At 40.0% G+C, this 24,317-nt stretch overlaps 2 protein-coding genes across 3 annotated transcripts in view; one reads left to right on the top strand and one right to left on the bottom strand.

Annotated features, from left to right (window-relative positions):
• Window positions 1-3,773, top strand: part of RRBP1 (ribosome binding protein 1) — a 120,094-nt gene extending 116,321 nt beyond the window's left edge. For both annotated transcript variants that reach the window (XM_069075458.1, XM_069075459.1), the window contains exons 22-24: window positions 977-1,075; window positions 2,188-2,331; window positions 3,194-3,773. In XM_069075458.1, the coding sequence (XP_068931559.1) occupies window positions 977-1,075; window positions 2,188-2,331; window positions 3,194-3,232 (282 nt within the window). In that variant the 3' untranslated portion in view covers window positions 3,233-3,773. The remainder of the gene's footprint in view (window positions 1-976; window positions 1,076-2,187; window positions 2,332-3,193) is intronic.
• A 9,840-nt stretch (window positions 3,774-13,613) lies between these two features.
• DSTN (destrin, actin depolymerizing factor) overlaps window positions 13,614-24,317 on the bottom strand; it is a 27,973-nt gene continuing 17,269 nt past the window's right edge. The window contains exons 2-4 of the mRNA XM_069075457.1: window positions 22,294-22,601; window positions 17,470-17,546; window positions 13,614-14,894 (exon numbers count right to left, since the gene is read on the bottom strand). Of these exons, the coding sequence (XP_068931558.1) occupies window positions 14,785-14,894; window positions 17,470-17,546; window positions 22,294-22,601 (495 nt within the window). The 3' untranslated portion in view covers window positions 13,614-14,784. The remainder of the gene's footprint in view (window positions 14,895-17,469; window positions 17,547-22,293; window positions 22,602-24,317) is intronic.

The raw sequence follows: 24,317 nt of genomic DNA, 5'->3' as shown, positions 1-24,317 counted from the left end.
AGAGGCAAAGTTGAGTGAAGGCTGGCTTATGTGTGAATTTCAAGCAATAACAGCCTAACAAGTTGTCCCTTGAAATTTGCAGCAGCCCTTTCTTTGTCATCTCTTGTCTGTCCTCTCCTTTAAGTCCTTTGGCCATCCCCATCCCTGATTATTGCTTTAAATGCTAGACTGAAGAAATATAATCTGCCTAGAGCCAGTGCCCACAGAATACCAGCAAAACAAATCTGACAGTCTGGGGAAGGAAGGCTGCTTGTATGACTTTCAGGTCCTCTCAGCCTACCTGGTTCCTTTTAAGACTCAATTCAAATCCCACCTCTCTAAGTCTTTCCTGGCCCCTGCCAGCTGCTAGCACCTTCCTTTTTTCAGATTGCCTTCATATATTCTGTGTGTATCTAGTATGTGCCTTGATATTTACAGATTGTCTCCTCCATTGCAGTGTAGGCTTCGTTTTCTTAATAAATGCTTGTTGACCAACTAGATGAATATTATAGGCAAGGGGGGGCAATTATGCAGAGAAACACTGAAATAGCTGTCAATAGAAATTCAGTAAATACCTTTCATTTGGCACTCAGTAAATGCTCGTTGATGGGCTTTGAGGCAGCTTGACTGGATTTGGAGTCTTAGCTCTGCCATTTATGGGACGGTGGTGACCTTAACTGCCAATCTCTTGATCTCAGAGTACTGAGATTATAATCTGTAAAATAAGGATAAGAATCTTTCCAGTGTCTGCCTGCCTGGTTGTTGCAAAGAAAGCCCTTTGTCATTGTTCCATAAATCTGAATTGCCATCATTATAATAATTGTTAGATGATGACTGATTGTTGGCATCAGAATTTGATACTTATGCTCTTAGGGCCCTCTGACCTTTTGCATTTCCTTACCTGATTATCTCTGCTTTTGACTGTTTGGGTGTTCTACATAGACTATCTAACCTGGCCCCATCTTTCTTCTTGATTCCCTGAAACTCTGTAAATAAGGCCCAGAATTCAGTGTGTAATTTACAAGCAGAATTGGAGAAACTTCGAGCATCCACCAGCATAGAGTCTTCAGAAATGGAGGAAGCTGTTCAGCTGAAGGTAAATATCTTAACTCACCCTTCAGCCCTACTCTTTCAGAAGGCTGGGGACAGTGGCCAGGGGATGGACTGGATGGGGTTGTTGGTAGGTAGAGACAGCTTGGGGGAGTAGAGAAGGATGGAGAGTCTTTTTATCTTTTTCTCTTAACTGTTTCCCCTAAACTTCAGACTTTCTCACAACATACAAGTTAATGAAAATACTGAGGTTTATATATTGGTATCCGTACTTTTGTTTCTATTATAAATTAATGCTTTAGGACAGCCATAAGAACTGGACTTGGCGTTTCATTACAGTAGAGTCATCTCAGATGAGGAAATTCCCTCTACTCATGCAGGCTGGCACCTTTTCTGCAATTTATATTCTTAGAACAGGAGTTATGAATCTGGGTTCTATGAACTTAAAAATTTTTATTTGATAACTATTTTAATATAATTATTTTTCTTTGTAACCCTAAGTATTTTTTTTGCTTCATTTAAAAAAAAATTTCAAAATAATTGATTTCCTTTGTCCTCTTTTTATTTTGTGCATTTAGAACATTATTCTGAAAGGGGATCCACAGGCCTGACACAGAAACATTTATCCCATTGTTTTGAGAAGGGATCCACAGGCCTGACACAGAAACATTTATCCCATTGTTTTGAGAAGGGATCCACAGGCTTCACCAGGCTGCTAAAAGGATCCATACAAGAAATCCTGTTAGAGCATAGAGGGCTGCCTGGCACACTTGAGGTGGGGTCACATGGCCAGTATGTGTCAGAAGCAGGAATCATACTGGGCCACAGGGCCTCTCTAGGTTACATAGAACATTTAGTAAAATCCAACATCCCCTCACTGGCATCATTCTCATTAGAAGTATCTGTCTGTTGGGATGAGTGTTTGTTTTTGCTTTCTTTCTGGTGAGGCCATTCTGGACTGATAATCTGGGGTTAAGGCAGTTGTACTCCCCGGCCTCCAGGCTTAAGACTCCTTGGTACAGGATAGTGTATGCTGTCTTCCCTGAGAATTTGGCACAAGCCAGCGCTCCCTGTGCCAGGAGGAAACCCTCAGAGGCACTTAAAAAACTAGAGAGATGTGACTGGTTCTGAGTAACTCCTTGAATTGGTGATCTACAGGAAAGACTGGAAAAGGAAAAGAAGTTAACAAAGGGCTTGGGTCAAGCTACTACCAAGCTCCAAGGGCTTTTGAAGATAAGTCAGGAGCAGTTGACCAAGGAGAAAGAAATGGTAAAGAAGTTGCAAGAGAAGTTTGACAAAACGGTATGGGAATTTTCCCTTTCTTCTCTGGCTGGGGAGAAGGGGGGAATGAGAATATGCATTTATTAAATGCCCATGGTGTACTAGGTGCTTCCAGTATTGTCTCATTTGAGGCTGACAGCAGCCTTGGGAAGTAGATGATTCTGTCATCATCCCCGTTGTACAGATGAGAGTTAGTGCCCTGCCAGAGTCACTCGACTGCTGTCACTACTACTACTACTACTACTACTACTACTACTACTACTACTAGCAGAGCACTTACTGTGTACTGGGCTCTGTGCTGAGCATTTTGCAGTTCTTACCTCATTTGATCCTCACAACAACCCTGGGAGGCAGGTGCTGTGTTATACCCATTTTACAGTTGAGGAAATAGGCATATAGGAGTTAAACGACCCTTCCAGGGTCACAAAACCAACAATGATAGTGATAGCTAACTTTCTTTAGCACTGCCAGGCCCAGAACTCAGTACTTTCTAATTATTACCTCATTTGAGCCTCAGGATAATCCTGGGAAGTAAGTTCTTCTCTTCAGTCATTACTGGGTACTAATAGTTTTTATCCCACTCTCTATTGATTAGCTTGTCTGGGCAACCTGGGATCCTTCCCCTTGGAGAGCTACGGTTTGGGAAAAGGTGTCCAGAAAGTGGGATCGTGCTATCTGGGGCTTCCCTAAGGGCTGGGGTGACCTCCAAGGCTTGGGTGAATGGCTCAGCTGCAGGGCTTAGTTATGCAGTCAGAGCCTGCTGCCACACAGCCCTTCTTACAGTCCCTTAGGAATGGCTTCCTACCTATAGAACAGTCATTTGGAGGGTTTCCTCACTGATTTAGCAGCACCTTGTCTAACTCTATACCCTCTTCTTCCACAGGAGGATGCTGGTAGTGCAAAAGAAGGGACCTCTGTCTGAAACACCTCTGGAATTAAAAGTTCCTTATTCAACTTTACCAAAATGCCTTACACATTCCTTAAAAACAAACCAACCTAAAAAAAACAAACACATGTTCCACATTCTGTAGCTATGAGACAGAAGCCATTAGTGAATGAGAACCTTTTAGATTCACAAAAAAAACACCATACTACAGGCACCACCTTTGTAAAGGAAACTTTGTAACGTTTTCTAAAACGGTATTCCCTGGGGCCAGCCCTGGACTGTCAGGAAGCAGACTCCAAAGCCTTTATTAACTCTTCTGTATGAACAGAATCCATGAATGTGTGAAACGGGAGGGGGGGAGAGGGAGGGAGAAAGTCTATGTATCTGTACGTCAATCAGTGCAATTGTTTTTTTGGTGGGGGTGGGGGTGGGAGTGACTTTCTACAGAGTAATTGAGAATGGGGAGAAAGAGCAGGCTTGAGAGGGGAGTGTCAAGGAAGTGGGCCATGCAGTTGCCAATAAGACCTGATTGTGAATTTCTGGATGTTACTGCTATTAAAACAAATGTTGTAGCCATCAGGGGCATTCCTAGTCTTCTTCCCCACTGGGGTTTGCTCTTCTAGGCTGAGGTCCCCAGGTTCTTTTTTTTTTTTTTAAAGCAATCAGGGTTAAGTAACTTGCTCGAGGTTACACGGCCAGTTATTTGTGGGTGTGGTGCTAAGTATCTGAGCCCAGATTTGATCCAGGTCATCCCGACACTGGAGCCGGTGCTCTTACTCACTGAGCCACCTGGCTGCCCCTAACCAATTGGGGTTAAGTAACTTGCTTAAGGTTACATGGCCAGGTGTTTCTGGGTGGGTGCTAAATGTCTGAGCCCGGATTGGATCCCCAGGTCATCCCGACACTGGAGCCGGTGCTACCTGGCTGTCCCGGTCCCCAGGTTCTTTGAACTCCAAGAGCACAGCTGGAGGTTGGGGTGAGAAGTCCTCAGTTGAATTAAAGGGATCAGAATGTTCATTTTCTTCCCCAAACTAGTGAACCCCATTTGTATGGTGCCCATCATAAAGCACAAAGGTGGCAGAGGGAATAGAAGGCACTTTGTCTACCCACCCCTCCATCCCCCCCAAGCTTTAACATTAACAGGCCAAACACAGGCAATAATCCTACCCAGTTGGGTCGCAGCTGACACCCTAGCTCCAAGGCTTCCATCAAGGGAAGAATCTAGTAACGTGCTGTTTTTTTTTTCCTTTGTTATTCCCACCAGAGAATTAGGGGAAAGGAATCATTATAACACCTGGAAGCCAGATGGAATTGGTTATTCTTCACCCACCCTACCCTCAGCCTTGGAGTCTCAATTTGCTAGGAATTGGGTTGTGGGTGGCCTTGAGCACAGCAAGGACCAGACTTGGGGAATAAACAAGGTATCTCTATCCTAGGCTTGAAAAAATATTTATGCCCTGGCAACAGCCAGCTCTGGCTGAAACTGGCCAGGTGACTGAAACATTCAAAAGTTCACCTTGGCAGTGGTTGGGCTGTAGTGATTGTAGCTTGCCAAGCAGACAGGATGGTGCAGCTGGTACAGATCCATAATACTTAGGTCACTTCAGAAGAATCCATGCCACCCCTTCAAAATCCAGATAGTGGATGTGGTCCAATGGAGAGTGCTCTGTATTACTGCTAAGAATTGGAAGGGTAAGGTCCTAGACCTGAGTCTGCTGTGTGAGTTTTGGAATAATATTTAACCTTCCATCTACCTATTTGCCATTTTTTCAAAAGTCCCCATCTCCCAGGATTATTGTTTGAGACAAAAAAACAAACCTTTGGTCCCTTTGGAAGGAAGGTTCTTTATGCAAATACAAGATAGGTTTATTACTCTGTTTAATTGATCTTTGTAGTACTCTGTGGGTGTTAGCAAAGTCCACTTAATCATCTACTGGCAAGGGAGAACTCCCCTACTTATATGACAGCAGTCCAAAAGCACCTACTTCCCTGAAGCACAGTGTTGACAAAAGGCACTGGATCTGCAGTCTGAAGATATGGATTGGAATCCTAACTCAGCAGTTTACTGTGTGACCTGAGCAACTTGCCTCCCTGGGATGCAGTTAATCATCTGTACAATGAGTGGGTTGTTGCCAGTTGTCTGGTGAGCCTTCAGCTGAGCTGGGAGCTTAAGGGAACATTGATTAAGGTTCTAAAAGCTGTTGTGGGGGTTTGGATGCTGCTGGTCGACAAAAAGACTCCCCCACATCTACACACCACTATACAAAGTGCTGCTTCCATACATCTAGAGTTGGGAGGAAACTAACTCCGTGACCAACTCCCTTGTTTTACGGATGAGGAAACTGAGGCCCAGGAATGAAGTTAATGACATGCCCAGAGTTACTCAAATAGTAAAAATGAGAGGTGATGTTTGAGCTGGGGTCTTTGATTCCAGAGCCAGTGGAGCTGACTGGGGAGAAGTCAAGGGACTTGTCTGAAGTCACATTGCCAGAGAGTGGGAGCACTGGGATTTGAACTCTGATCTTCTAAGCCTTGTGTTCTTACCATATACCATACTGCCTTCCTAAGAGAGTGTAAGGGAATTAAGAGACCTATGTTTCTGTCCCCAATCTGTACTAACTTGCTTGTCTGCAGAAATCACTCATGTCTCCAGATCTGTTTTAGCCTTATCTATTTGATGAGGTGCTTGTGAATAGAGCCTGAGGTGGGGCAGTGAATAGAACACTGGGCCTGGACAACTTATCTTCCCGAGTTCTAATCTAGCCTCAGATATAGCTGTGTGACCCTGGGTAAGGCACTTAAATCTGTTTGCCTCAGTTTCCTCATCTGTAAAATGAGCTGGAGAAGGAAATGGCAAATTACTCCAGTATCTTTGCCAAGAAAACCCCAAATGGGGTCACAAAGAGTCGGACTTGACTGAAAAACTTTTTTAAAAAATTACAGTGAGGATTTTGGATTACATGCTGTCAGAGATCCCTTTTTAGACTAATATGCGTACTTCTGAATTTTCACTGTAAACAAATGTTTACTATTTACTGTTGTTCAGGAGACTGCATTGATGTTGGAGCTTAACTGCTTGCCTTAGAGGTAAGATTTAGTTGCAAAGATGGGACCTGTAACAATACAAGAAAGCATATGGCAATTCATCAGTGAATAATAATGGAGCTCAGGACAAGCAGTTGGGTCTAATAGGGAAGGCTTCATAGGTTATGTGGAGTTTGAGCTGAACCTTGAATGAATAATTTGGGTATGGGGAGAAAATGATGGAACTCCATTTCTTACATAATCTCATTGTTAGTAACCCTCTTGCTTTACAGATACAGATCCACTATGATCATTTATTGTTCAGTTTACTAGTATTTCCCATATTCAGGCTGTAGTCTTAGTGCATAACTGTGGCAGATCCCATCAGCTGCTGGTTCTTGGCAGTCTCTTCTGGGTGAAGCCATTGCATCTGCCCTCAACTATGCTTATTTCACTCAGGACCACCCACTCCCCTTCTAGGTCAGATATCCCCAGCTTGGCCACCCTGGGATTGTGAATTCCTTATGAGCAGGGCATGCCCTCTATATTTGGATCCCCAGTGCCTAGCACAAAGCAGAATGTCAGTGGACTAACCAAGAAGAAAGTACCAGCTTTATGTACATCATTAGTGTGAGAAGATACCCATGACATCCTTTATTTGGGTCACATAAAGATTGTATGCAAACTGAGCCAGAAACAGAAAACCAGGGAAGTGCTCAGGTACCTCTCTAACACCCTTGTCCAGCTCAGGAAATGAGTGAAGAGTGGCAGCTATGGTGTTGGACATTGGGAAAATCCCTTTATTTCCAAGTAATGTCCTAAATTGTAGTTCTGTTCTTTTGCCCCTCCTAGAGTAATAGTACCAGGGTTTCCTGGTCAGTGCAGCCATGAGGGCCTAAGGGACCATTGAAATAATAAACTTGGCCTGAACTAAGAGAGAAGCTCCACCTCATCCCTCTACCCCTCCATCTCTCTAGTGGGCTTGTAAGTTCAGGCCTGTCCCAAACTACAACACTTTATGCAGCCTTCCTGCCTTGCAAATTAAAGAAAACTCCCAAAAATTTCCCCTCCCTCCTTTGCCAGTCTAGATACTGGTGTTCATGCCCTTTTCTGCCAGCAGAGGGCACTTCAATTGCCTTCCACCCTGTTTGTTTGGAAAACTTGATTTGGATTTCATACTGATCCATGAAAATAAGCCATCAACTTCCAATTACTGTATTCACACTTCATGATAATCTGCTTAAGGGGTAGGGCAGCTTGACACTTAAAAATTGTTTTAAGGCAAATTCTAGCAAAAGTTTATTTGGAATAAAGAATGGTACCAGGAATTGAGAGCCTCATTTCATGTGTTTTGAGTTTTAAAAGCAACCCTCTGAGGTAGAATGTAGTAAGAATATTGTGATTCCCATTTTTCCTATAAAGAAATGAGCTCAGAATGGGCTGGATGAAGCTCTTTTGGTCCGGGGGAATGAATGCTAGATCTGAGATCAGTGGACCTGCATTCATATCCCACCTTTGCTCTCTTGCTACCTGCTAGACCTTGGATTTCTGTGTACCTTTGATCCTTAGCTTAAAATGGGAGGGCTGGGGCAGCTAGGTGGCGCAGTGAATACAGCACTGTCCCTGGAGTCAGGAGGACCCGAGTTCAAATGCGGATTCAGGCACTTAACACAAAAAAACTAGCCATGTGACTTTGGGCAAGTCACTTAACCCCAATTGCCCTCCAAAAAAGGCAAAAAAAAAAAAAAAAGAGGGCTGGTCTGGATGATCTAAATCTATGATCCTATAATGTGTCCATAAACTTGAACCTAAACCTCCTCAACACTAAATTTGGAGCCGCAGCCTAGGTTTGAAGCCTGGCCATGTGACCTTGGGCGTGCTGTTTCGCTGGGTCTGTCTCAGGTTTTTCATCTGTAATACAAGGTATTGATCTCCAAGGTAGGTCTGTTACACCATTAAATCTCATAAGCCTGACACTCCAGGCTTTTTTTTTTTTTGGGGGGGGGGGGTGTGTTTAATACCTTTTCTATCAGTTCTTGCTAAGTTACCAGGCTGATCTAGTCATTGGGCATTAGCAGTTCCTTGATATGGCATTAACTTAAAATTATTACCTTTAAATCTGACTTGCTGTTGAGTGTCCATGAATCTACTGGATTTATGAAACTGAATAGCTCCATTCCAATGCAGGCACCTCTCCATCTTGTCCCCACAGGGTGGTTTTCAGTGAGCTTCCCAAAGTTCACATCAGTTGTCCAGGCAGCATTGGCTCCAGGCTCTAAGTGAACCCTCTCCCAGCTCCAATCTCTCTTCTGCGAACTGAGTAATAATCTCCCATTTCTATAATGCTGTAAGGTTTGCAAAGTGCTTTGTAATATTATCTCTGTTGAGGCATTATACAGATGAGAAAACCACCTCGGGTTGTGTCTGAGGCAGGATCTGAAAGTCTTCCAGACTCAAATCTAATACTCCCATCTGCTCTATCATGCTTTCACTTGCATGGTTTCAGTGGGTCACATAGGTTTCTTTACCTATAAAATGAAGGGATTGGACAATGATGGCTGAGGCTCTTGGCATTTTAAGGGCAGAGAACAGCACCTACTATGCAAGGAGCTGTGCTTTACAAATATCTCATTTGACAACCACCTTGGGAAGTAGGAGCTGTTATCCCCATTTCCATTTGAGGAAATTAAGGCCAACAGGTTAAGTGACTTACACAGGGTCACAGCTATTAAGTGTCTGAGGCTGGATTTGAACTCGGGGCTTCCTAGTGCTGTATCAACTATGCCACCTAGCGGGCTCTAAGTTTGGTGCCATCTCAAAGGCTAGGAATATAGTATAACAAATGCTTACTGTATTTTATAAGTCTGACAAGGGTTCTTTGAGGAATACTTGGACCTGAAAGAGACTACTGGTAAACCAACCTAGTCTCTCACTTGGCAGAGAAAAGATGAAGCTGTGGTCCAGATAGTTAGTACCCAATACAAATCTGAATCTTTTTTCATCCTCCTTGTCTGGGACCAGTTTTCTCCTTTCACATTTGTCCAGCTTGAAATCATCCTTGTTTTATGGACAGAAGTCTCTGCTAATAAATAAAACATCTAGACCCATGCAAATCCCCTGGCTGTGGGGACCCTTGAGCTTGGGACTCTACTGGGTTAAGACCTGGGATGTGAATTCTCCAGGATATCATTTTTCACTATGCCTGTACCTCTTCCCATCAGAATTTCAATCCACAACAGTCTCAATAGTGGTCAAACTGGTCATGTTGTATCTACTGTTCTCCAGCTGCAGCCTGGCTGGAATTCCCTTTGGAGGAGTTATATATAAATGGCTAAAAGGAAGTGATGTCTCTCCTATTAGTCATATTTCCACCCCTGGTGGTCCAGAAGCTAATGAGCTAGGTCAAGAAACAGAAGCAGCATTTCCTCTGTCAGCACAGAATGTTGCTGCTGAGGCCACCCAGTAGCTCAGTGATTTTAAGACAAGCCAGATTTTATTATTTTGAGTCACTGGTCTTAGTGCAGGTACACCTTGCTTAATGTATTTTCTGAACAGATTAAATGCAAGTCATTTTCCCAATGATTCTTGTTTTTTGAAGTCATAGCCTTCAGTGCCCTCTTTATCAGGCTTCATTTAACACTGGCTTTCAAGTTTTTCTGCCAGCAGTACCTTGGTTAAGCAATAAACTTGCAAGCGAATCCCTAAGCCTAGAAGGAATTCTGTACTTTAAGGCATTTGTTTGTGATAGGCTTGGCTGTTCACACAGACTTTCTTACATTAACCCGCACAGCTAGAATTTTAATCGGCAATATGGAACATGATCACCAAGTGATGGACCCAAAGGGAAAAATTCCTTTCATTCTGCAGATCATCTATTTCAATTGCTTAATTTTTGAAATGACAAAATCTGTTGTCCCAAATTTGCCCAAAGGGCTAAGAAGCTGAGGCAAGACTAGGACTCACCCTGACATGATGTTACCTTGAAGACAACATTTAAGTGCAAAGAATTTCTAAGTGTAGGAATGTTTGCAGATATCCCCAGACCTAAATCTAGTTGTCATCTAATAAATGGCTACTTGAGTTTAGTCTCAGTCTGGTGCTGTTTGCACTCCCATTTGTATTCATGTTACAGAACCAAACTCTATTTTTTGTTACCTAGCATGTGGGCACTATTAAATTTGACACCTTTGTCCTTTAATAGCCCTCTTCCCACGGACACAATAGTTCTGTTCCTGCCACTTACTAGTGAGGCCTTGCTTCCTGTGTCCTGGCTGGTTCGGTTTGCAGTAGGATGACAGAACACGCCCAGCAACCCCTCCCTTTCAGTACACTGCCTGAACAAAGCCAGGTGACTCAGTGGCTAGAATGCTGAGTCAGGAAGACCTAAAGTTCAAATCTTACCCAAGTCTAACTGTGGCCCTGGGCAAGTCACCACCTCTGCTTTTTTTCTTAACTATATAAGGTATCATTAATCCCCAACCTTAGTTACCAAGCATTAAAACGGTGCGTGTTCTCTCCACCACCACCACCTACCCAAAGGTTCTGTCCCAGAGCCAAAGAGCTGGCATGGAGCAATCTTAAAGCCATGGCACTCCTTGCTACATAGTGGGTACGATGCCCTTAGTAGTATAAAATCTGACTTTCCTCTCCTTGAGACAAAAAAGGGTTTTTCTGGTGGAGATGGCTTGACTCCCTTGTTAGGAGAACGGCTGGCACTTAAAAGCAGCATTTTAAAGTTTGCAAAGCACTCTACCATTTCACTTGATCCCCACAATACTGGGAAGTAGGTGCTGTTATTATCCCCATTTTACACTTGAGAAAACTGAGCCAGACAGAGGTTAAGTGACTTGCACAAGGTTGAAGAGCTATGTCTGAAGCCCACATTGAATTCAGGCCTTCTTCACTGCTTTGTCCATGATACCACCTAGCTACCCAAGAGAAAAACAGGGAGAAATAACTTGCCCTTGGTCACAACCTATCTGAAGCAGGATTTAAATTCAGTCTTCCTGATTCCAAACCCAGCATTCTTTTTCAGTTATAATGAAATTTTCATTAAAGAAACCCAAAACATTATTTTCTTTTTGACGTGATTCCTTCTGAAAAGAGCAATTAGATGAATTAGGTATTAGTACTTCAATGTGCCACGACTTCATCAGAAGTAGGTATGTGACTCCCTCCTTGACCAAGGCCGGTCCCTCCACACCTTGGTTGATCACCTCATGAGTAGCTGTGGCTGAAAAATTTCATGACCAATCTTCTGGCATTGACTTCTCCAAGTGTAGCTAGGAGATAGCTCTCAAATAACAGACAATCCAACACCAACTCTGGACCATCTGCATTCACCATTCTCCTTTCCTACTTGGCCTACTAAACAAAGGCAACATGGCATGCACCCACATGGTATCTAATCTTAACTGGGGCCTCCTTGCTGCACAGTCCCCATGGCAAATAACTCAAAGTTCTTCTCTCTTCAAGCTCCTACCACCGCTTCTTCCATGTTCCCTTTCTGCTATTTGGCTTTCTTAAGGTTATCCCTGCCTCCACATCTCAAAATTCCTCTACAGTAACCCCCATTCTCCTGTTCATTGAAGAGGTAATAACGCTTTTCCTCATGTCTTTGAGCCTATCCCTCCCACTGCTTCTCTTGAATTTCTCCATCCTTGGTTTCTACCAACATGTTTGGGTCTCCTATTACCGTGTTTCCCCGATAATAAGACCTATCCCGAAAATAAGCCCTCCCCTTACTGTGTAAGATTCCTCTAAAATAAACCCTATTGAGATTGCTGCTGTAGTGAAGGTGAGCCCCTGCGCTACATGCTACATTACGGTACCCTCTGTATGCACCATCTACCCCCCCCCCCCCCCCCGTGAAACGCACGCCGCGCTCCGAGCTGCATCCAATCAGAGCTGCAGCAGTGAGCGCGTCATCCTGTTCTTCCCCAGTGATTTGCTTATTGAATAAAGGTACATTTTTTTTGTTCACATTTACCTGTTTATTAAAATTGGTGTCAATGTTCATTAAAATAAGCCCCCTGGTGTTTTTCTGTCCAAAAAAATAATAAGACAGTGTCTTATTATCAGGGAAACACGGTATTACAATTTTTACCTGCCCCTTCCATGTTCCATTATGTCTCCCCTTCACAGCCAAATCCCTAAGAGTCCACTTTACTACCCCTCGCAAGAATCCACTTCCCGACAGTGCCCTCTCCAAGATAACCATCTGAAATATAGAACACAATGCTCTTCCCTACTTGCCTTCTCTGCATCTTTTGACATTACCAACCACAACCTGGACCCCCTCTTTCCTTTGGGTTCTAAATGCTGCTGCTCTCTCCTGGTTCTGCCTATATAACCAATCCTGACTGCTTAATCACTTAGATCCCAACTGCCAATGTACCAAGAGCTCCTCCTCTTTTTCTATTGGCTCTAGGTATCTCATCAGCTTCCACTGGCTCAATCACATGCTAACGAATCTCCATACCTATGTTATCAACCCTTATTTGTTCTTAACTCCAGGTTTCACACAAGTATCCTCTGAATAGTTCCACCTTCATATCACAAACTGAACTCATTTCCTGCCTCCCATAAACCCACCATTTCCAATTTGATACTTTCCCCCCTTCAATCTGGTCAGAAACATCCAGTTGCCAAGTCTTGTGAAAACAGTACTGACATTCCAAATCCATCATTTTTCTTGACTCATAGCTAACACCCTGCTTCAAGTCTTTGTTACCTCTCCTAGAATGTTGCAATAGCCTCCTAATTTGTTTCCTTGCTTCTATCTCTTATCCATCCTCCTTAATATTTTTAAGACATAAGTATGACCACATCACTCCAGCTCTAAAATCTTCAATGTCTCCCTAGTGTACAAACCACATAAAAACCTTTTACAATCTGACTCCCACCTAACTTTACCCTTTTCTAAATTCCCACACTTTACATTATTCTAAGTAAACCTGAAAACTAGCTATTCAGATTCTCATCTCTATTCTTTTGCCCAGGCCGTTGTCCTGACTGGAATGTTCTTTCTTCTTAGCTCTTACTCTTAGAATCCCTATCTTCCTTCAAGGCTCAGCTCAGGTGTTACCCCTTATGAAAAGTCATGACTAATGCCCCTAAGTGGGCATTTTTTTTTCATATTGAATTTTCCTGTATTAGTTAATCTGTCTAATTTTATAATTTGACAGGTTCCCTTAGTTTGTTCTGGAACCAGGATTGTGTAAGTCATGAATGTTTCTTATCCCAGAAAGACTAACGAATAATACAGGACATTTATTTAGCACTTTAAAATCTGCAAAGTACTTTATATATTGTCTCAATTGGTCCTCACAACAACCATGGAAATAAGAAAATCCTCTGTCCTGAATGAACACATGAAGAAATTACACAGGAGACTAGTTAAAAATGCTTCCTTTATTAAATAAAGCCAATCTGCTACCTCTAGATTTGTTTGTGCATCTCTACACTGTTCAAAAGTGTTATGCCCATGGTGTTAAGACAATCACTGAAAGCTTTCATAAAGTAGATGATTAAAGTGAGTATTATGTTTCATACCTGTTACCCATGTCACATACAATCAACATTATCTCTATAAGGAAATTAAGAAGTCTCCCCACATCCCAAAGTAAACATCTGCTTAATGATCTTCCATAGTTTACAGTACTAGAAGCAGGATAGTTCTGAAGGATACATGATTCAAGATCTCACAAGCCCCCTAGCTTGTCAACACATTGTCATCTTCATTGACAAACCAAGTAACTGCAGGGCTAGAATTTGTTTTGTGTCATAATTTTGTGTAACATAAAGGTATTCCACAATCACTCCAAAATGCACTGTGATTTCCAGAATGAGCGATTATTTCATCAGAACAAAGTCTCACAGCCAGTGAATAGAAAAGCTTTACCATAGGTTTGAGGAGTTGCTTCCTGTGTTCTATGTGCTTTAAATCTTGCTTTGAAAGATTAGCTTTTACTACTTGTGTACACAAATTTAAGGCAGTCTTTATCACACATTTAACTGTTAAAGTGAAGACAGCCTGACTTGACTTACTATTGTACTTAGTGGATTAGTACTGGTTTTAGAATTTTTGAGGAGAAATGCTTTCCATTCATTTAAGCCTTTAAAGCCAAGTTTTTATTTAGCTCAAGGAAATTTTTTTTAAATGGGCCTAAATTGCCATCAGATTATGAACAATATGGTAATCAAAGGAGAGACAGTAACTAGAGAAGTTACAAAAATGCCTATTCTCCATTCTATCCTTATGGCCACTTTTTTCTTTTGTTTTAATTGTATGATTAAAAACCCTGAGCTTAAAACAATAATCTTAAAGCCAACTTGCCAAAAAGACTGTGAGACAGCAAAAATTTAATTTACAACCAATGAAACTTTAGACTTTAGATTTATTTAGGGTTATGTTATACAGGTTTATATAATATCTAGTTTCATCTAGAACAAGACAGCTCCCCCTCAGTGAAACCCTGGCCTAAGTATATTTGTTTTACATATTTAGCAAGAAGATATATTAAACATGGAAGCTTTTCAACCTTGTGGCACTGAATGATCATCTACACAGGACATCCTTCAAAAGCTACAATTAAGGACCCTCCTAGTTTCTCAGCAATACAAGCCCGATTGAGATCTTCTGGTCCATTTGCTTGACATTCGTGTTTAATGCCTGTAGGAGGGGAAAAAAAAAAAATCACAATTCACTTAATGAAGCAATTTATATCTAATTGCTAAATTTTTGAGATCAGTGTAGGGATGCTCTGACAGCCTTGGTTTGGAGCATCAATGAAATACCAATTTTAATTGAGAGTTACTAAAATCAAGGCTGGAAAATTTCCATCAAGAATCTTGCTAGCTATAAAAACCAGTTATTTCACATCAATATAGAAATCTAACAGTTTCAATTGTTGTGAACAATCTTTTTTTTATTCAAATCAAGCACAAGAGTTCTACAATATTACAGCTTTTCTATGTCACAAATTAAAAATCATTAAACTCTTGGGGAATGACTAAACAAATTGCAGTACATGATTATAATGGAATATTATAGTGTTGTAATATACTATCAACTACTGTTGCTGCTGCTGTTGGCTACTATTATTTCTTACACTGTACTGATACTACTGAAGCATGTAAACTAATTATTCCTCATTTCTGCTACATAACTGGCTCACTTCCTTTTATGGTCTATCTTCCTTATGATATTCTTTATTTTTACATGCCTGTGTAATTCTTTGTTGGTAGCATATCCACTTGTCCCAGCTATGCACCTTTACAGTGCCCTTTAGATGAACCACTAACTTAATTTTTTCATGATACACAAATAATGGCATCATTGGAAATATATCGAAGTAAAAAAAATAAGATAAATCTTTGTTTCAGGAAGAATTTAGATGACAAAGCTGAAAGCACTCATTCTCTTTGTAGTTACTGTTGTTCAGTCGTGTCCAAGTCTAGGTGACCCCATAGACTCTGTTCATGGGGTTTTCTTGGCAAAAATACACAGCCAGTAAGTGGCTACAGCTGAATCTTGAACTCACATCTTCCTGGTTACATTCTTCATATGCTTTTTTCCTATGTGTATAGTTCAGTTAAATTCTTGTGCTGAGTGATCATATATTTCATTTCATTACAGAAGATATTGATATATTTAATATAAATATTTAAGGGCTTGTTTCAATCAACACACTATAATTTACCAACAAATGCATCTGAAATTCCTCACCAAAGAAAATTCCTCCTCTTCCATTTTGACTAAGTGGGGACATATTCCTTGCCAGTGGCAAACACCCTTGGTGAGCATATATGCCTTATTTTATTATTAATAATCAGGCCATAGAATCAAGTTCTCATTTTTTTTCAAGGAATCTTGTGTGATTTTAACATCTTTTTGGAGGAAAATCTTTTAAAATGAGTGTTTCACCCTACTAATATCAAATCCTTTTTTAAATAATCAATGAACACAGTGGGACCTTGTATTTTCTGCATCTTTCAGTCAATGACATATCCATCAAATTACCTTCTATTTCTTTCAGTATTTACTTATATCTGTACATGTCTGTCTCCCTTGATAGAATGGAAGTTCCTTGAGGACAGTGCTTAATTATTAATTAAAAAGATAAGATCTGTTATACAGAATATAACTTGTGAAAGACAATGTTTTATATATGTAAAAAAGCACTGAATTAGTAGTTATTGATAATTTCTTGGTTGCTTTTTTCTGTGATTTTTCCAAGGTGGAAGGAACTAGTTCAACTACACGCAAAAACCATCTTCTCTACAGGAACCACACCAAACAGTTATCAAACCTTTGCTTAAGGCTACGAATAAGGAGGAACCCAGTACCTTCAGAGGCAGCCCTTTCCTACTCTGGGATAATTCTAATTCTTAGGAAGTTTTTCTAAGCCTGAATGTACTTATTTTTACAACTTCTACCCACTGCTTCCAGTTCTGCCATGTAGGGCAAAATATAACAAGTTTAATTTCTTTTCTACATGATAGCCTCCTAAGTACTCGAAAGACAGCTAATTATATGCCTCATTTTGTAACCATAGTCTGCCATCTCTTTGTCCAGAGGCACAAAACCATGTTTCACCATTATAGAGAATTAATTCACCATTAATCAGTCCCTGCATTGACACAAGGGTCTTTCTTCAAAAGTTTATCATTTATGCAAAGTTATTTTTGCAATTCAATTTCATTAAGTTCCAAGACAATACAGTTTATTACTTAGAAGATACAAGAGTATAAGATAACCAATTAAATCACACATTTAGAACCGAAATGAATACACAGCCAAGAAAAGTAGCAGGCACAACCAGCATACGGCACCAATTGTGGTTAGCAGAGGATGCTTCCATCTCTCTGTACTCAGTCTCTTTAACTTTTGAAACAAAGGACGCACTGATAAGCATCTCTCTTTTGGACAATAGGCTTCCAGAAATAAAACTTTGCACTTCCAAAAAATAGGTGGGGGCAAGGGGAGAGAAGAAAGGGATAGATAGTCTTTGAGGAACTTCCCATTGAATTTGAGTAGGAAGGGACCATCTAGTTCAAACCACATCCAACTTTTGTTTTCATACCTCTAGTGAGGGAAAATCCACTTAATCCCAAGGAAGTTCATTTCACTTTAGGATAACTCTAACTATGAGAAAGTTTTTCTTCACATCAAGTCTAAAACCGCCATTTTTCAACTTCTATCCATTGTTCCCATGACCTGAATCTATCAGGAAGTTAATTCATACCTGGAAATTTCTTTTTGATTGCATCCTTGGAGCTTGCATAGATCATTTTACTTTTCAGAGGTGCTAGTTCTGGTGCCCTGGAAAAAAGTACAAAAAGTTTGTTAAAAATAATAATTCAATTCAACATTAAGAGAGTCTAGGGAGCATACTTCATTTCACAAATATATTTAAGTACCAATGGCATAATAAGCATCAATGTGATAACTACAAAAACTGCTGAGAAATTTGAGTAGTGAGAGTTTGATTTTGGGTTAAGTGCAGGGAAAACTTTATAAGAAGATGACTTCTGACCACAATCTAGAAGGAAAGAAGTGATTTCCACAGGCAGATATAGGGAAAGTGGGAAAGGGGAAAAGTCATTCAGAATAGCTAAGACAGACTTATGGATTGTAGTTTCAAAGTTGGAAGGGATTATCAGTACATTCTAAGGGCATGCAGAATAAGAATAAAAATGGAGACAGTAATCAGAGAATGGTTCCATTTATGAGCCATACATAGTATTCAGCAACAATGTCCATTCACAAGTTGTCAATTTATTGTCAATGTCAATATCACTTCTCACTAAGATAAAACTTCATGTATTCTGCTCCTGAAGGAATGCTGAAAAACAATTTAAGCTTTTCTTTTTTCTTGGCAAAAATGTCCTGAAAAATAAGAGTTGCTGAAAGCAAACTCTTCTTTCCTCCTCAACCTAACCCTACCTTTCTCACTGCTTCCCCAGTTTTAGGTGCACCCCCACACTATACTAGTGCTGCAACCAAAAAAAACGTTAAGTAGTGCTAGCCCTTCTTTTGCATTACTTCACTATTCCTAAACATGTTGTCAAAGCAAAGACTTTGATTTATCAATAATGGTCAAGTAAAAAAATCATATGCTGACAGATTTCACCTAATATACTCCCTAACTTTCAGAGAAGAATGTACCTAATGTATGTAAGTGATCAGTGTATCAGAGTTACTAGGAAAGGGAATTATTGACCTTTCTAAATATCTTGTTTACCTCAACTCAAGCATTTAGACAAAATGAGATGCAATAAGAATTTCAGATCTCATCCTTTATAATTTTGAAGAACTAGCGATATCTTCTTAAAGGGTATGCAGAACCTCAATTCTCCGAACCTCTCAACGATAGTAGCCAGCCCTAGCTTCCTTGAGATAGTTTATGTTCAATCACTAGATTTGGGTTTCCAATAACTCTCCACTGTCAAGTTGCAGGATACAGGAATGAAACCAGAATACTTCCCATAGGGAACTCATAGATGTTTCTGCTATGGACAGATCCTCTTCCCTTTACCCAAAATATAAGCAAAAACAAATATCACTATGATACAATTACTAGGATACGAAAGTTATGCCTTGTTTGAACTCATGTTGAAATATATACTAACCTGACAGAAAATTAAAGATTAACAGCTAGATTTATTTTTTTTTCCTTTTTGAAAGCAACATTATACTGAAATGTTATAAGTCACTTTAATAAAAAACATGTCACTTTAGTAATCAATTAAAAGACAATAGTAATACAATCCGATCCTGGGGAAAATTTTGAAAAATATATATCAAGGGGCAGCTAGGTGGTGCAGTGCACACCAGCCCTGGAGTCAGGACGACCTGGGTTCGGATCCGGCCTCAGACACTTAACACAAAAAATAGCCACATGACCTTGAGCAAGTCACTTAACTCCAACTGCCCTCCCAAAAAAGGCAAAAGAAAGTCTGTTTATCAATATTATTAAATTTGAACACAAACCTATAATCTTTAAATTCTTGTTTCTAGGAATTATCGATAAAAACTATGTATTTCTTTTAATATGGTACCTGAGGAAACAAAGTTTCCCCCTTGATTTCTTTCTGCTACCTTTCTGTCACCATTTTACTTTTTACTAATACTGCATTATTCTCAAAAAGTCCCAGTGGATTTATTTTTAAGGTGAAAACCTAAGTGCTACATCGAGAAGCAGAAAGAAAAGAACCACTAACGATGTTGATTTGTACAAACCTCAAGGAGCAAAGTTATAAAACTAAGTTTTGCTGGCCTTTCTATTTGTCAGTTTTGTTCTGGACTTGTGATTTCAATAGTGTAAGGCAGAAATCACCCCACACTTCTTAGTACTAAAGCAGATTAAAAATATAATTGGTAAGTATTTAACAAAATAAATAAAAATACAACAGAACATAAACGTTAATAAATATGTGATTTTCTAAGGCAATATGCTGCCCCCCACTACCCTCTGGAGGGGGAGTATGCCTGATAAAAAAATATCCTCTACCAATACAGATCAAAATTCAGCAACTTATTATCTTAGATAGCTGCCTGAAAAATTGTCAGGGTAGGTGGCTTACCTCATGAGCCACACAACTGTGTGACAGAGATAATTTATTTAAATCAAGGTCTTTGTGATTCTGAGGCTACTTTCTATACCACAATACATTTCTAGTTGGCCTGTCACCATCACAAAAGCTCAGAGGCCAGTTTCTTTCCACACTAAAATGGGATGGGGTTGTATCTCCCTTTTCAAGCAGGAGTCACACACTATCTGTCCTGCCCCTTGACCCCCATACACACTGCCAAGGCGCCACAAGAAACCTCTTTTTTCCTTGCATAACCAGGTATTTTACATATGCCAGAGCAACTACAAAGGAAAAAATACTGCACTGGGAGTCAGAGGACCTGGTTCTAATCCAGGCCTGCACAACATACAGTCTTGCAGGGCCCAAAGGATTTCATATGTAGGGTTGCCACTGCACACTCTCTCCTGTTTGTCACATGACTCATTGTTAGTCTGTCTCTAGTATGGTATAGTATAACCTATCTGTGACTGAATAAGTTTATAAATTGTGCAGGTCTGTTCTAATCCTAACTCTGCCACTTATTAGCTATGGGATCTTGGGCAACTCACTCAATCTCTTGGGGACATCTGTAATATTCATCTATGATGCAGATGGACCAGATTAGGGTTTTTAACCTCTTATGTTATGTTCCCTCCTTTGGCAATCTGGGGGAAGCTTTATGGACCCATTTTAAGAATGTTTTTCAATGCATAAAATAAAATATACAGGATTAAAAAGAAACCAATTATACTGAAATACAATTATCAAAATATTTTTAAAATAAGTTCACAGATTTTACGTTAAAAACCCTCTTACTTGGGGGAGGCTAGGTGGCACAGTGAATAGAGCACTGGCCCTGGAATCAGGAGGACCTGAGTTCAAATCCAGCCTCAGACACTTAACACAAAACTAGCTGTGTGATCTGGGGCAAGTCACTTAAACCCAACTGCCCTGCCTTCCCCCCTCTTAAAAAAAATAAAAGCCCTCTCACTCAATGATCTCTGGGGTACCTTCCAACTGTCTATGATTTTTGTTTTGGAGGGGGAAGGCAAGGCAATTGGCCCAAGGTCACATACCTAGTAAGTATCAAGTATCTGAGGCTGAATTTAAACTCAGCTCCTCCTGAGTCCAGGGCCAGCGCTCTGTTCACTGTGCCACCTAGCTGCCCCTCTCTATCTATGATTCCATGATCTTGCCTCTGTTCTTTTATAGCAGCAATCTTTTTAATTTGGGGTTTTCTAGAAAGAAAGATCAAATTGAATAACTGATGGTGGACTCTTAATTTTAAAAAGCAGCATTTGCATTTTTAAGTCTACAAATAAGCTAGTGGTGAATATGTAATTCTTCCAGATTTATTAAGTTCAGGATCACAGAATACATAGAGGGAAAAAAACCTTAGAGACATCTAATAAAATCACTTTGTTTTAGAGATGAAGAAACAGGACCAGAAATGTTAGGGGACCCTCCCAAGGTTATACAGGTAAAGTCCTGAACTAGAAAGCTGATAGAGCCTGCTCTTTAGATATTACCTGGGACCCGGACTAGTCAGTCATCTTAATTTGAGCAGACTGAAAAAGGTAAAATAAGGAATCAGGTTGCAAAGTTCTCTACATTTGCTTCAATAGCTATAATCTATATTCTCTACAACGATACAGATCACAGTTCACTTTTAACTTGGTAGAATGTCTCTAAGAGCTGTCATAGCTGAGACCAACCTTATAATAAGCCTCTAAATTTAGTTAGGCTGGTCCTCAAGAGAGTAAACATACAGTCCACTGCTGAATTCATATTCAGTCTTTCTATCTTGATAGAACCTCTCAGAGATGTTTTCCAATGGTATAGCCTTCAAGAATCCCAGGTCTTTTTTTTTGGAGGGGGAAAGTAGGGCAATTGGGGTTAAGTGACTTGCCCAAGGTCACATGGCTAGTTTTTTGTGTTAAGTGTCTGAGGCCGAATTTGAACTCAGGTCCTCCTAACTCCAGGGCTGATGCTGTATTCACTGTACCACCTAGCTAACCCCCAGGGCATTTTAATACCACAGAAAAGGTATTGTAGTAGAACAAGTAGGTACTAATGTGTTTAATGAATAAATGTAATTTGTAAATTACAATTCCCAGCTCTCAAAGCTAAAAGAGGAAAATTAATCAGGGTACACCTACCTGTAAGTGCATTTCTGAGACAGGATGCAATGGGGAAAAAAGCTGCATATTTGAACAAAATACCACTTCCCTTTTGTTTATACCAGAATTTATTTCATGGAAAAACTAAGATTGTGGCATATATATATATGGTTATTTAAATTTCTGAATGGTATCCCATACATCTTTGGTCCAAATTAAGGACAATATGAAGTGATTAACCAAAATTAAGCATTCCCATGATTATATTAAGCTCTCAGTACAAAAATTAAACAAAAAAGCTTAGTCCCAGAATGATATCATAAAAAAATACTATCATCTCAAATCAACTAAATTCCACATTTTGGTGATGCTTACCATAGAAAAAACATCAACTCTTCTTTTCTGGATTCCTTTGTTTCAAAGCTTGCATCATATAAAGCGTAGCGACAATCCTTTTCAGGAAGCATTCCCACAAAATGCTTGAAAGGATCAGTAATGGTTACACCAACATCTCCCACTAAGATCTCTTTGCCTTCTTCCACAATGATGCATTTTTTGTCAGCACTGAGACAAAAGATAACTGCCTTCTTTCTTTTCTTGATTTCTTCTGGTGTGGAACATTTCCGAACCTTCATATCATAGAAAATGCGGCATACTTCATCAGCTACTTGTACTCCTGAGGCCTGTTACCATACACAGAAGACAAAGTTCACTTCAGTCTTTTGCAAATAATTAAGACATTTAACACTGCCTAATAACAATAACAAAATGGGAGCTATATATATTTCCCCAAATTGCAAACACCTGACTTGCAAACACCACTTCCACACTGCCCATCTGCTCTGCTGTGCACACCCCTGGGCTCCTTGATGGTGCTTTTCTCAACTAACACTTGGACCTCAGGGAGAGCAGAAGTATTTCTAGAGTTTTCTCTTCTCACCGTGCAGCAGGAAGCCAAGAAGCTTATGTGATGGAAAGAAATGTTCCTGCTGTTGCTTTATTCCCTTCTCATAAGCCTGGCAGCTGGCATTGGCTATGACTGGGAACATCAGCATTTTCCGCCACTACATTTTCTTCTCACCATGGAATGCATTTGCCCACAGAAACAATGCCATAAATGACAATTAGATTCCCAGCTATGTTCCAGGTTAAACAGAATTGTGTGGGTTAGCCTGGGAGCCTAACCACTATGCGTAATAACATTTCTATAGAAAAATCGATTTTAAGTTCCAAAGTTATTATGGCTGATAAAATCATCATCCTGGGGCTAATTTCTCTAAATTTAGCTAGGGAACACACTTGTTTCCAAGCTGGGGTTGTCCTATATTATGCATTTCAACATACACATTTCCCCTTTCAAATGTTTGCTGCAATGAAGGCAGTAGAGTCTAATAGGAAAATCAAAATAGATAGGAAGACTATGCAGATACATACCACCATAAGCAAATCAGATATACGTATTTATAACTTAGAGAACACACTAGATATAACATGAACCCTGACGCTCAACTAATTTTCTGGGTGAAATAAATCATGTGAAATGATAATTTTTGTAGGAGATAATTAAGACTGTTGTTCAGTTGTTAAGTCTATCTAACTCTATGTGACCCCATAAGACAAAGTCCATGGAATTTTCTTGGCAAAGATACTGGAGTGGTTTGCCATATCTTTCTCTAGCATGTCCCATTTTTTTAAGGAACTAAGCCAAATACGGGTTAAGTGGTATGCCTAGGGTCTCAGAGCTAGTAATTGTCTAAGGCCACATTTGAACTCAGATTTTCCTCCCTCCAGGTCCAGTGTTCTATCCACGGCACCACCTAGCTGCCCAAATCCCTATCATCTCTGGATTCTCATGACATAGTCAATGATCTCCAAAACACAGTAAAAATTGGGGCAGGGGGGAGGGGAGATACCACAATGTCCTTCATGAAATCAAAAGACTGGTTATCTTAACCTCTCCCTGATTAAAGGTGGAATGTATTTCTGACTTTTATTATAAAATCACAAAAAAATGCCACTAACACGGACAAATCCTAGAATGCACCCACCGCAAATAACATGATTAATCTCTATAGGGTAAAACAATTACATATTTTACCATGTCAAAACATACCTTTTTGAAAAGTTCCCCCCAAAATAAGACACAAATAATACTAACTATTGCTAATTAGGTTAAGCATGTTAAATTATAACTAGTTAATCAAAACTTTTAAGCTGGTAAAAATGACTGTCAACTTAATGAGAACAATTTTTAAAAATCGAAAGTCCTTACAATACTAACACTCAACTCTCAGATGCAAAGAAAGAGCTCTAACTTCAACAGATTCTGTTATTTTGTAGAATGACAGAACAAGAAAAAAATGTACTGACAAGAGGCAACTACAATGAACAAATCCATA

Source organism: Petaurus breviceps, unplaced genomic scaffold, assembly GCF_028583685.1.
Source record: "Petaurus breviceps papuanus isolate PSGF00001 unplaced genomic scaffold, PetGlider_PUasm1.0 90919, whole genome shotgun sequence".
Lineage (NCBI taxonomy): Eukaryota > Metazoa > Chordata > Mammalia > Diprotodontia > Petauridae > Petaurus > Petaurus breviceps.
The sequence above is the reverse complement of the archived record's forward strand: the minus strand, read 5'-3'. Positions and strand labels throughout refer to the sequence as shown.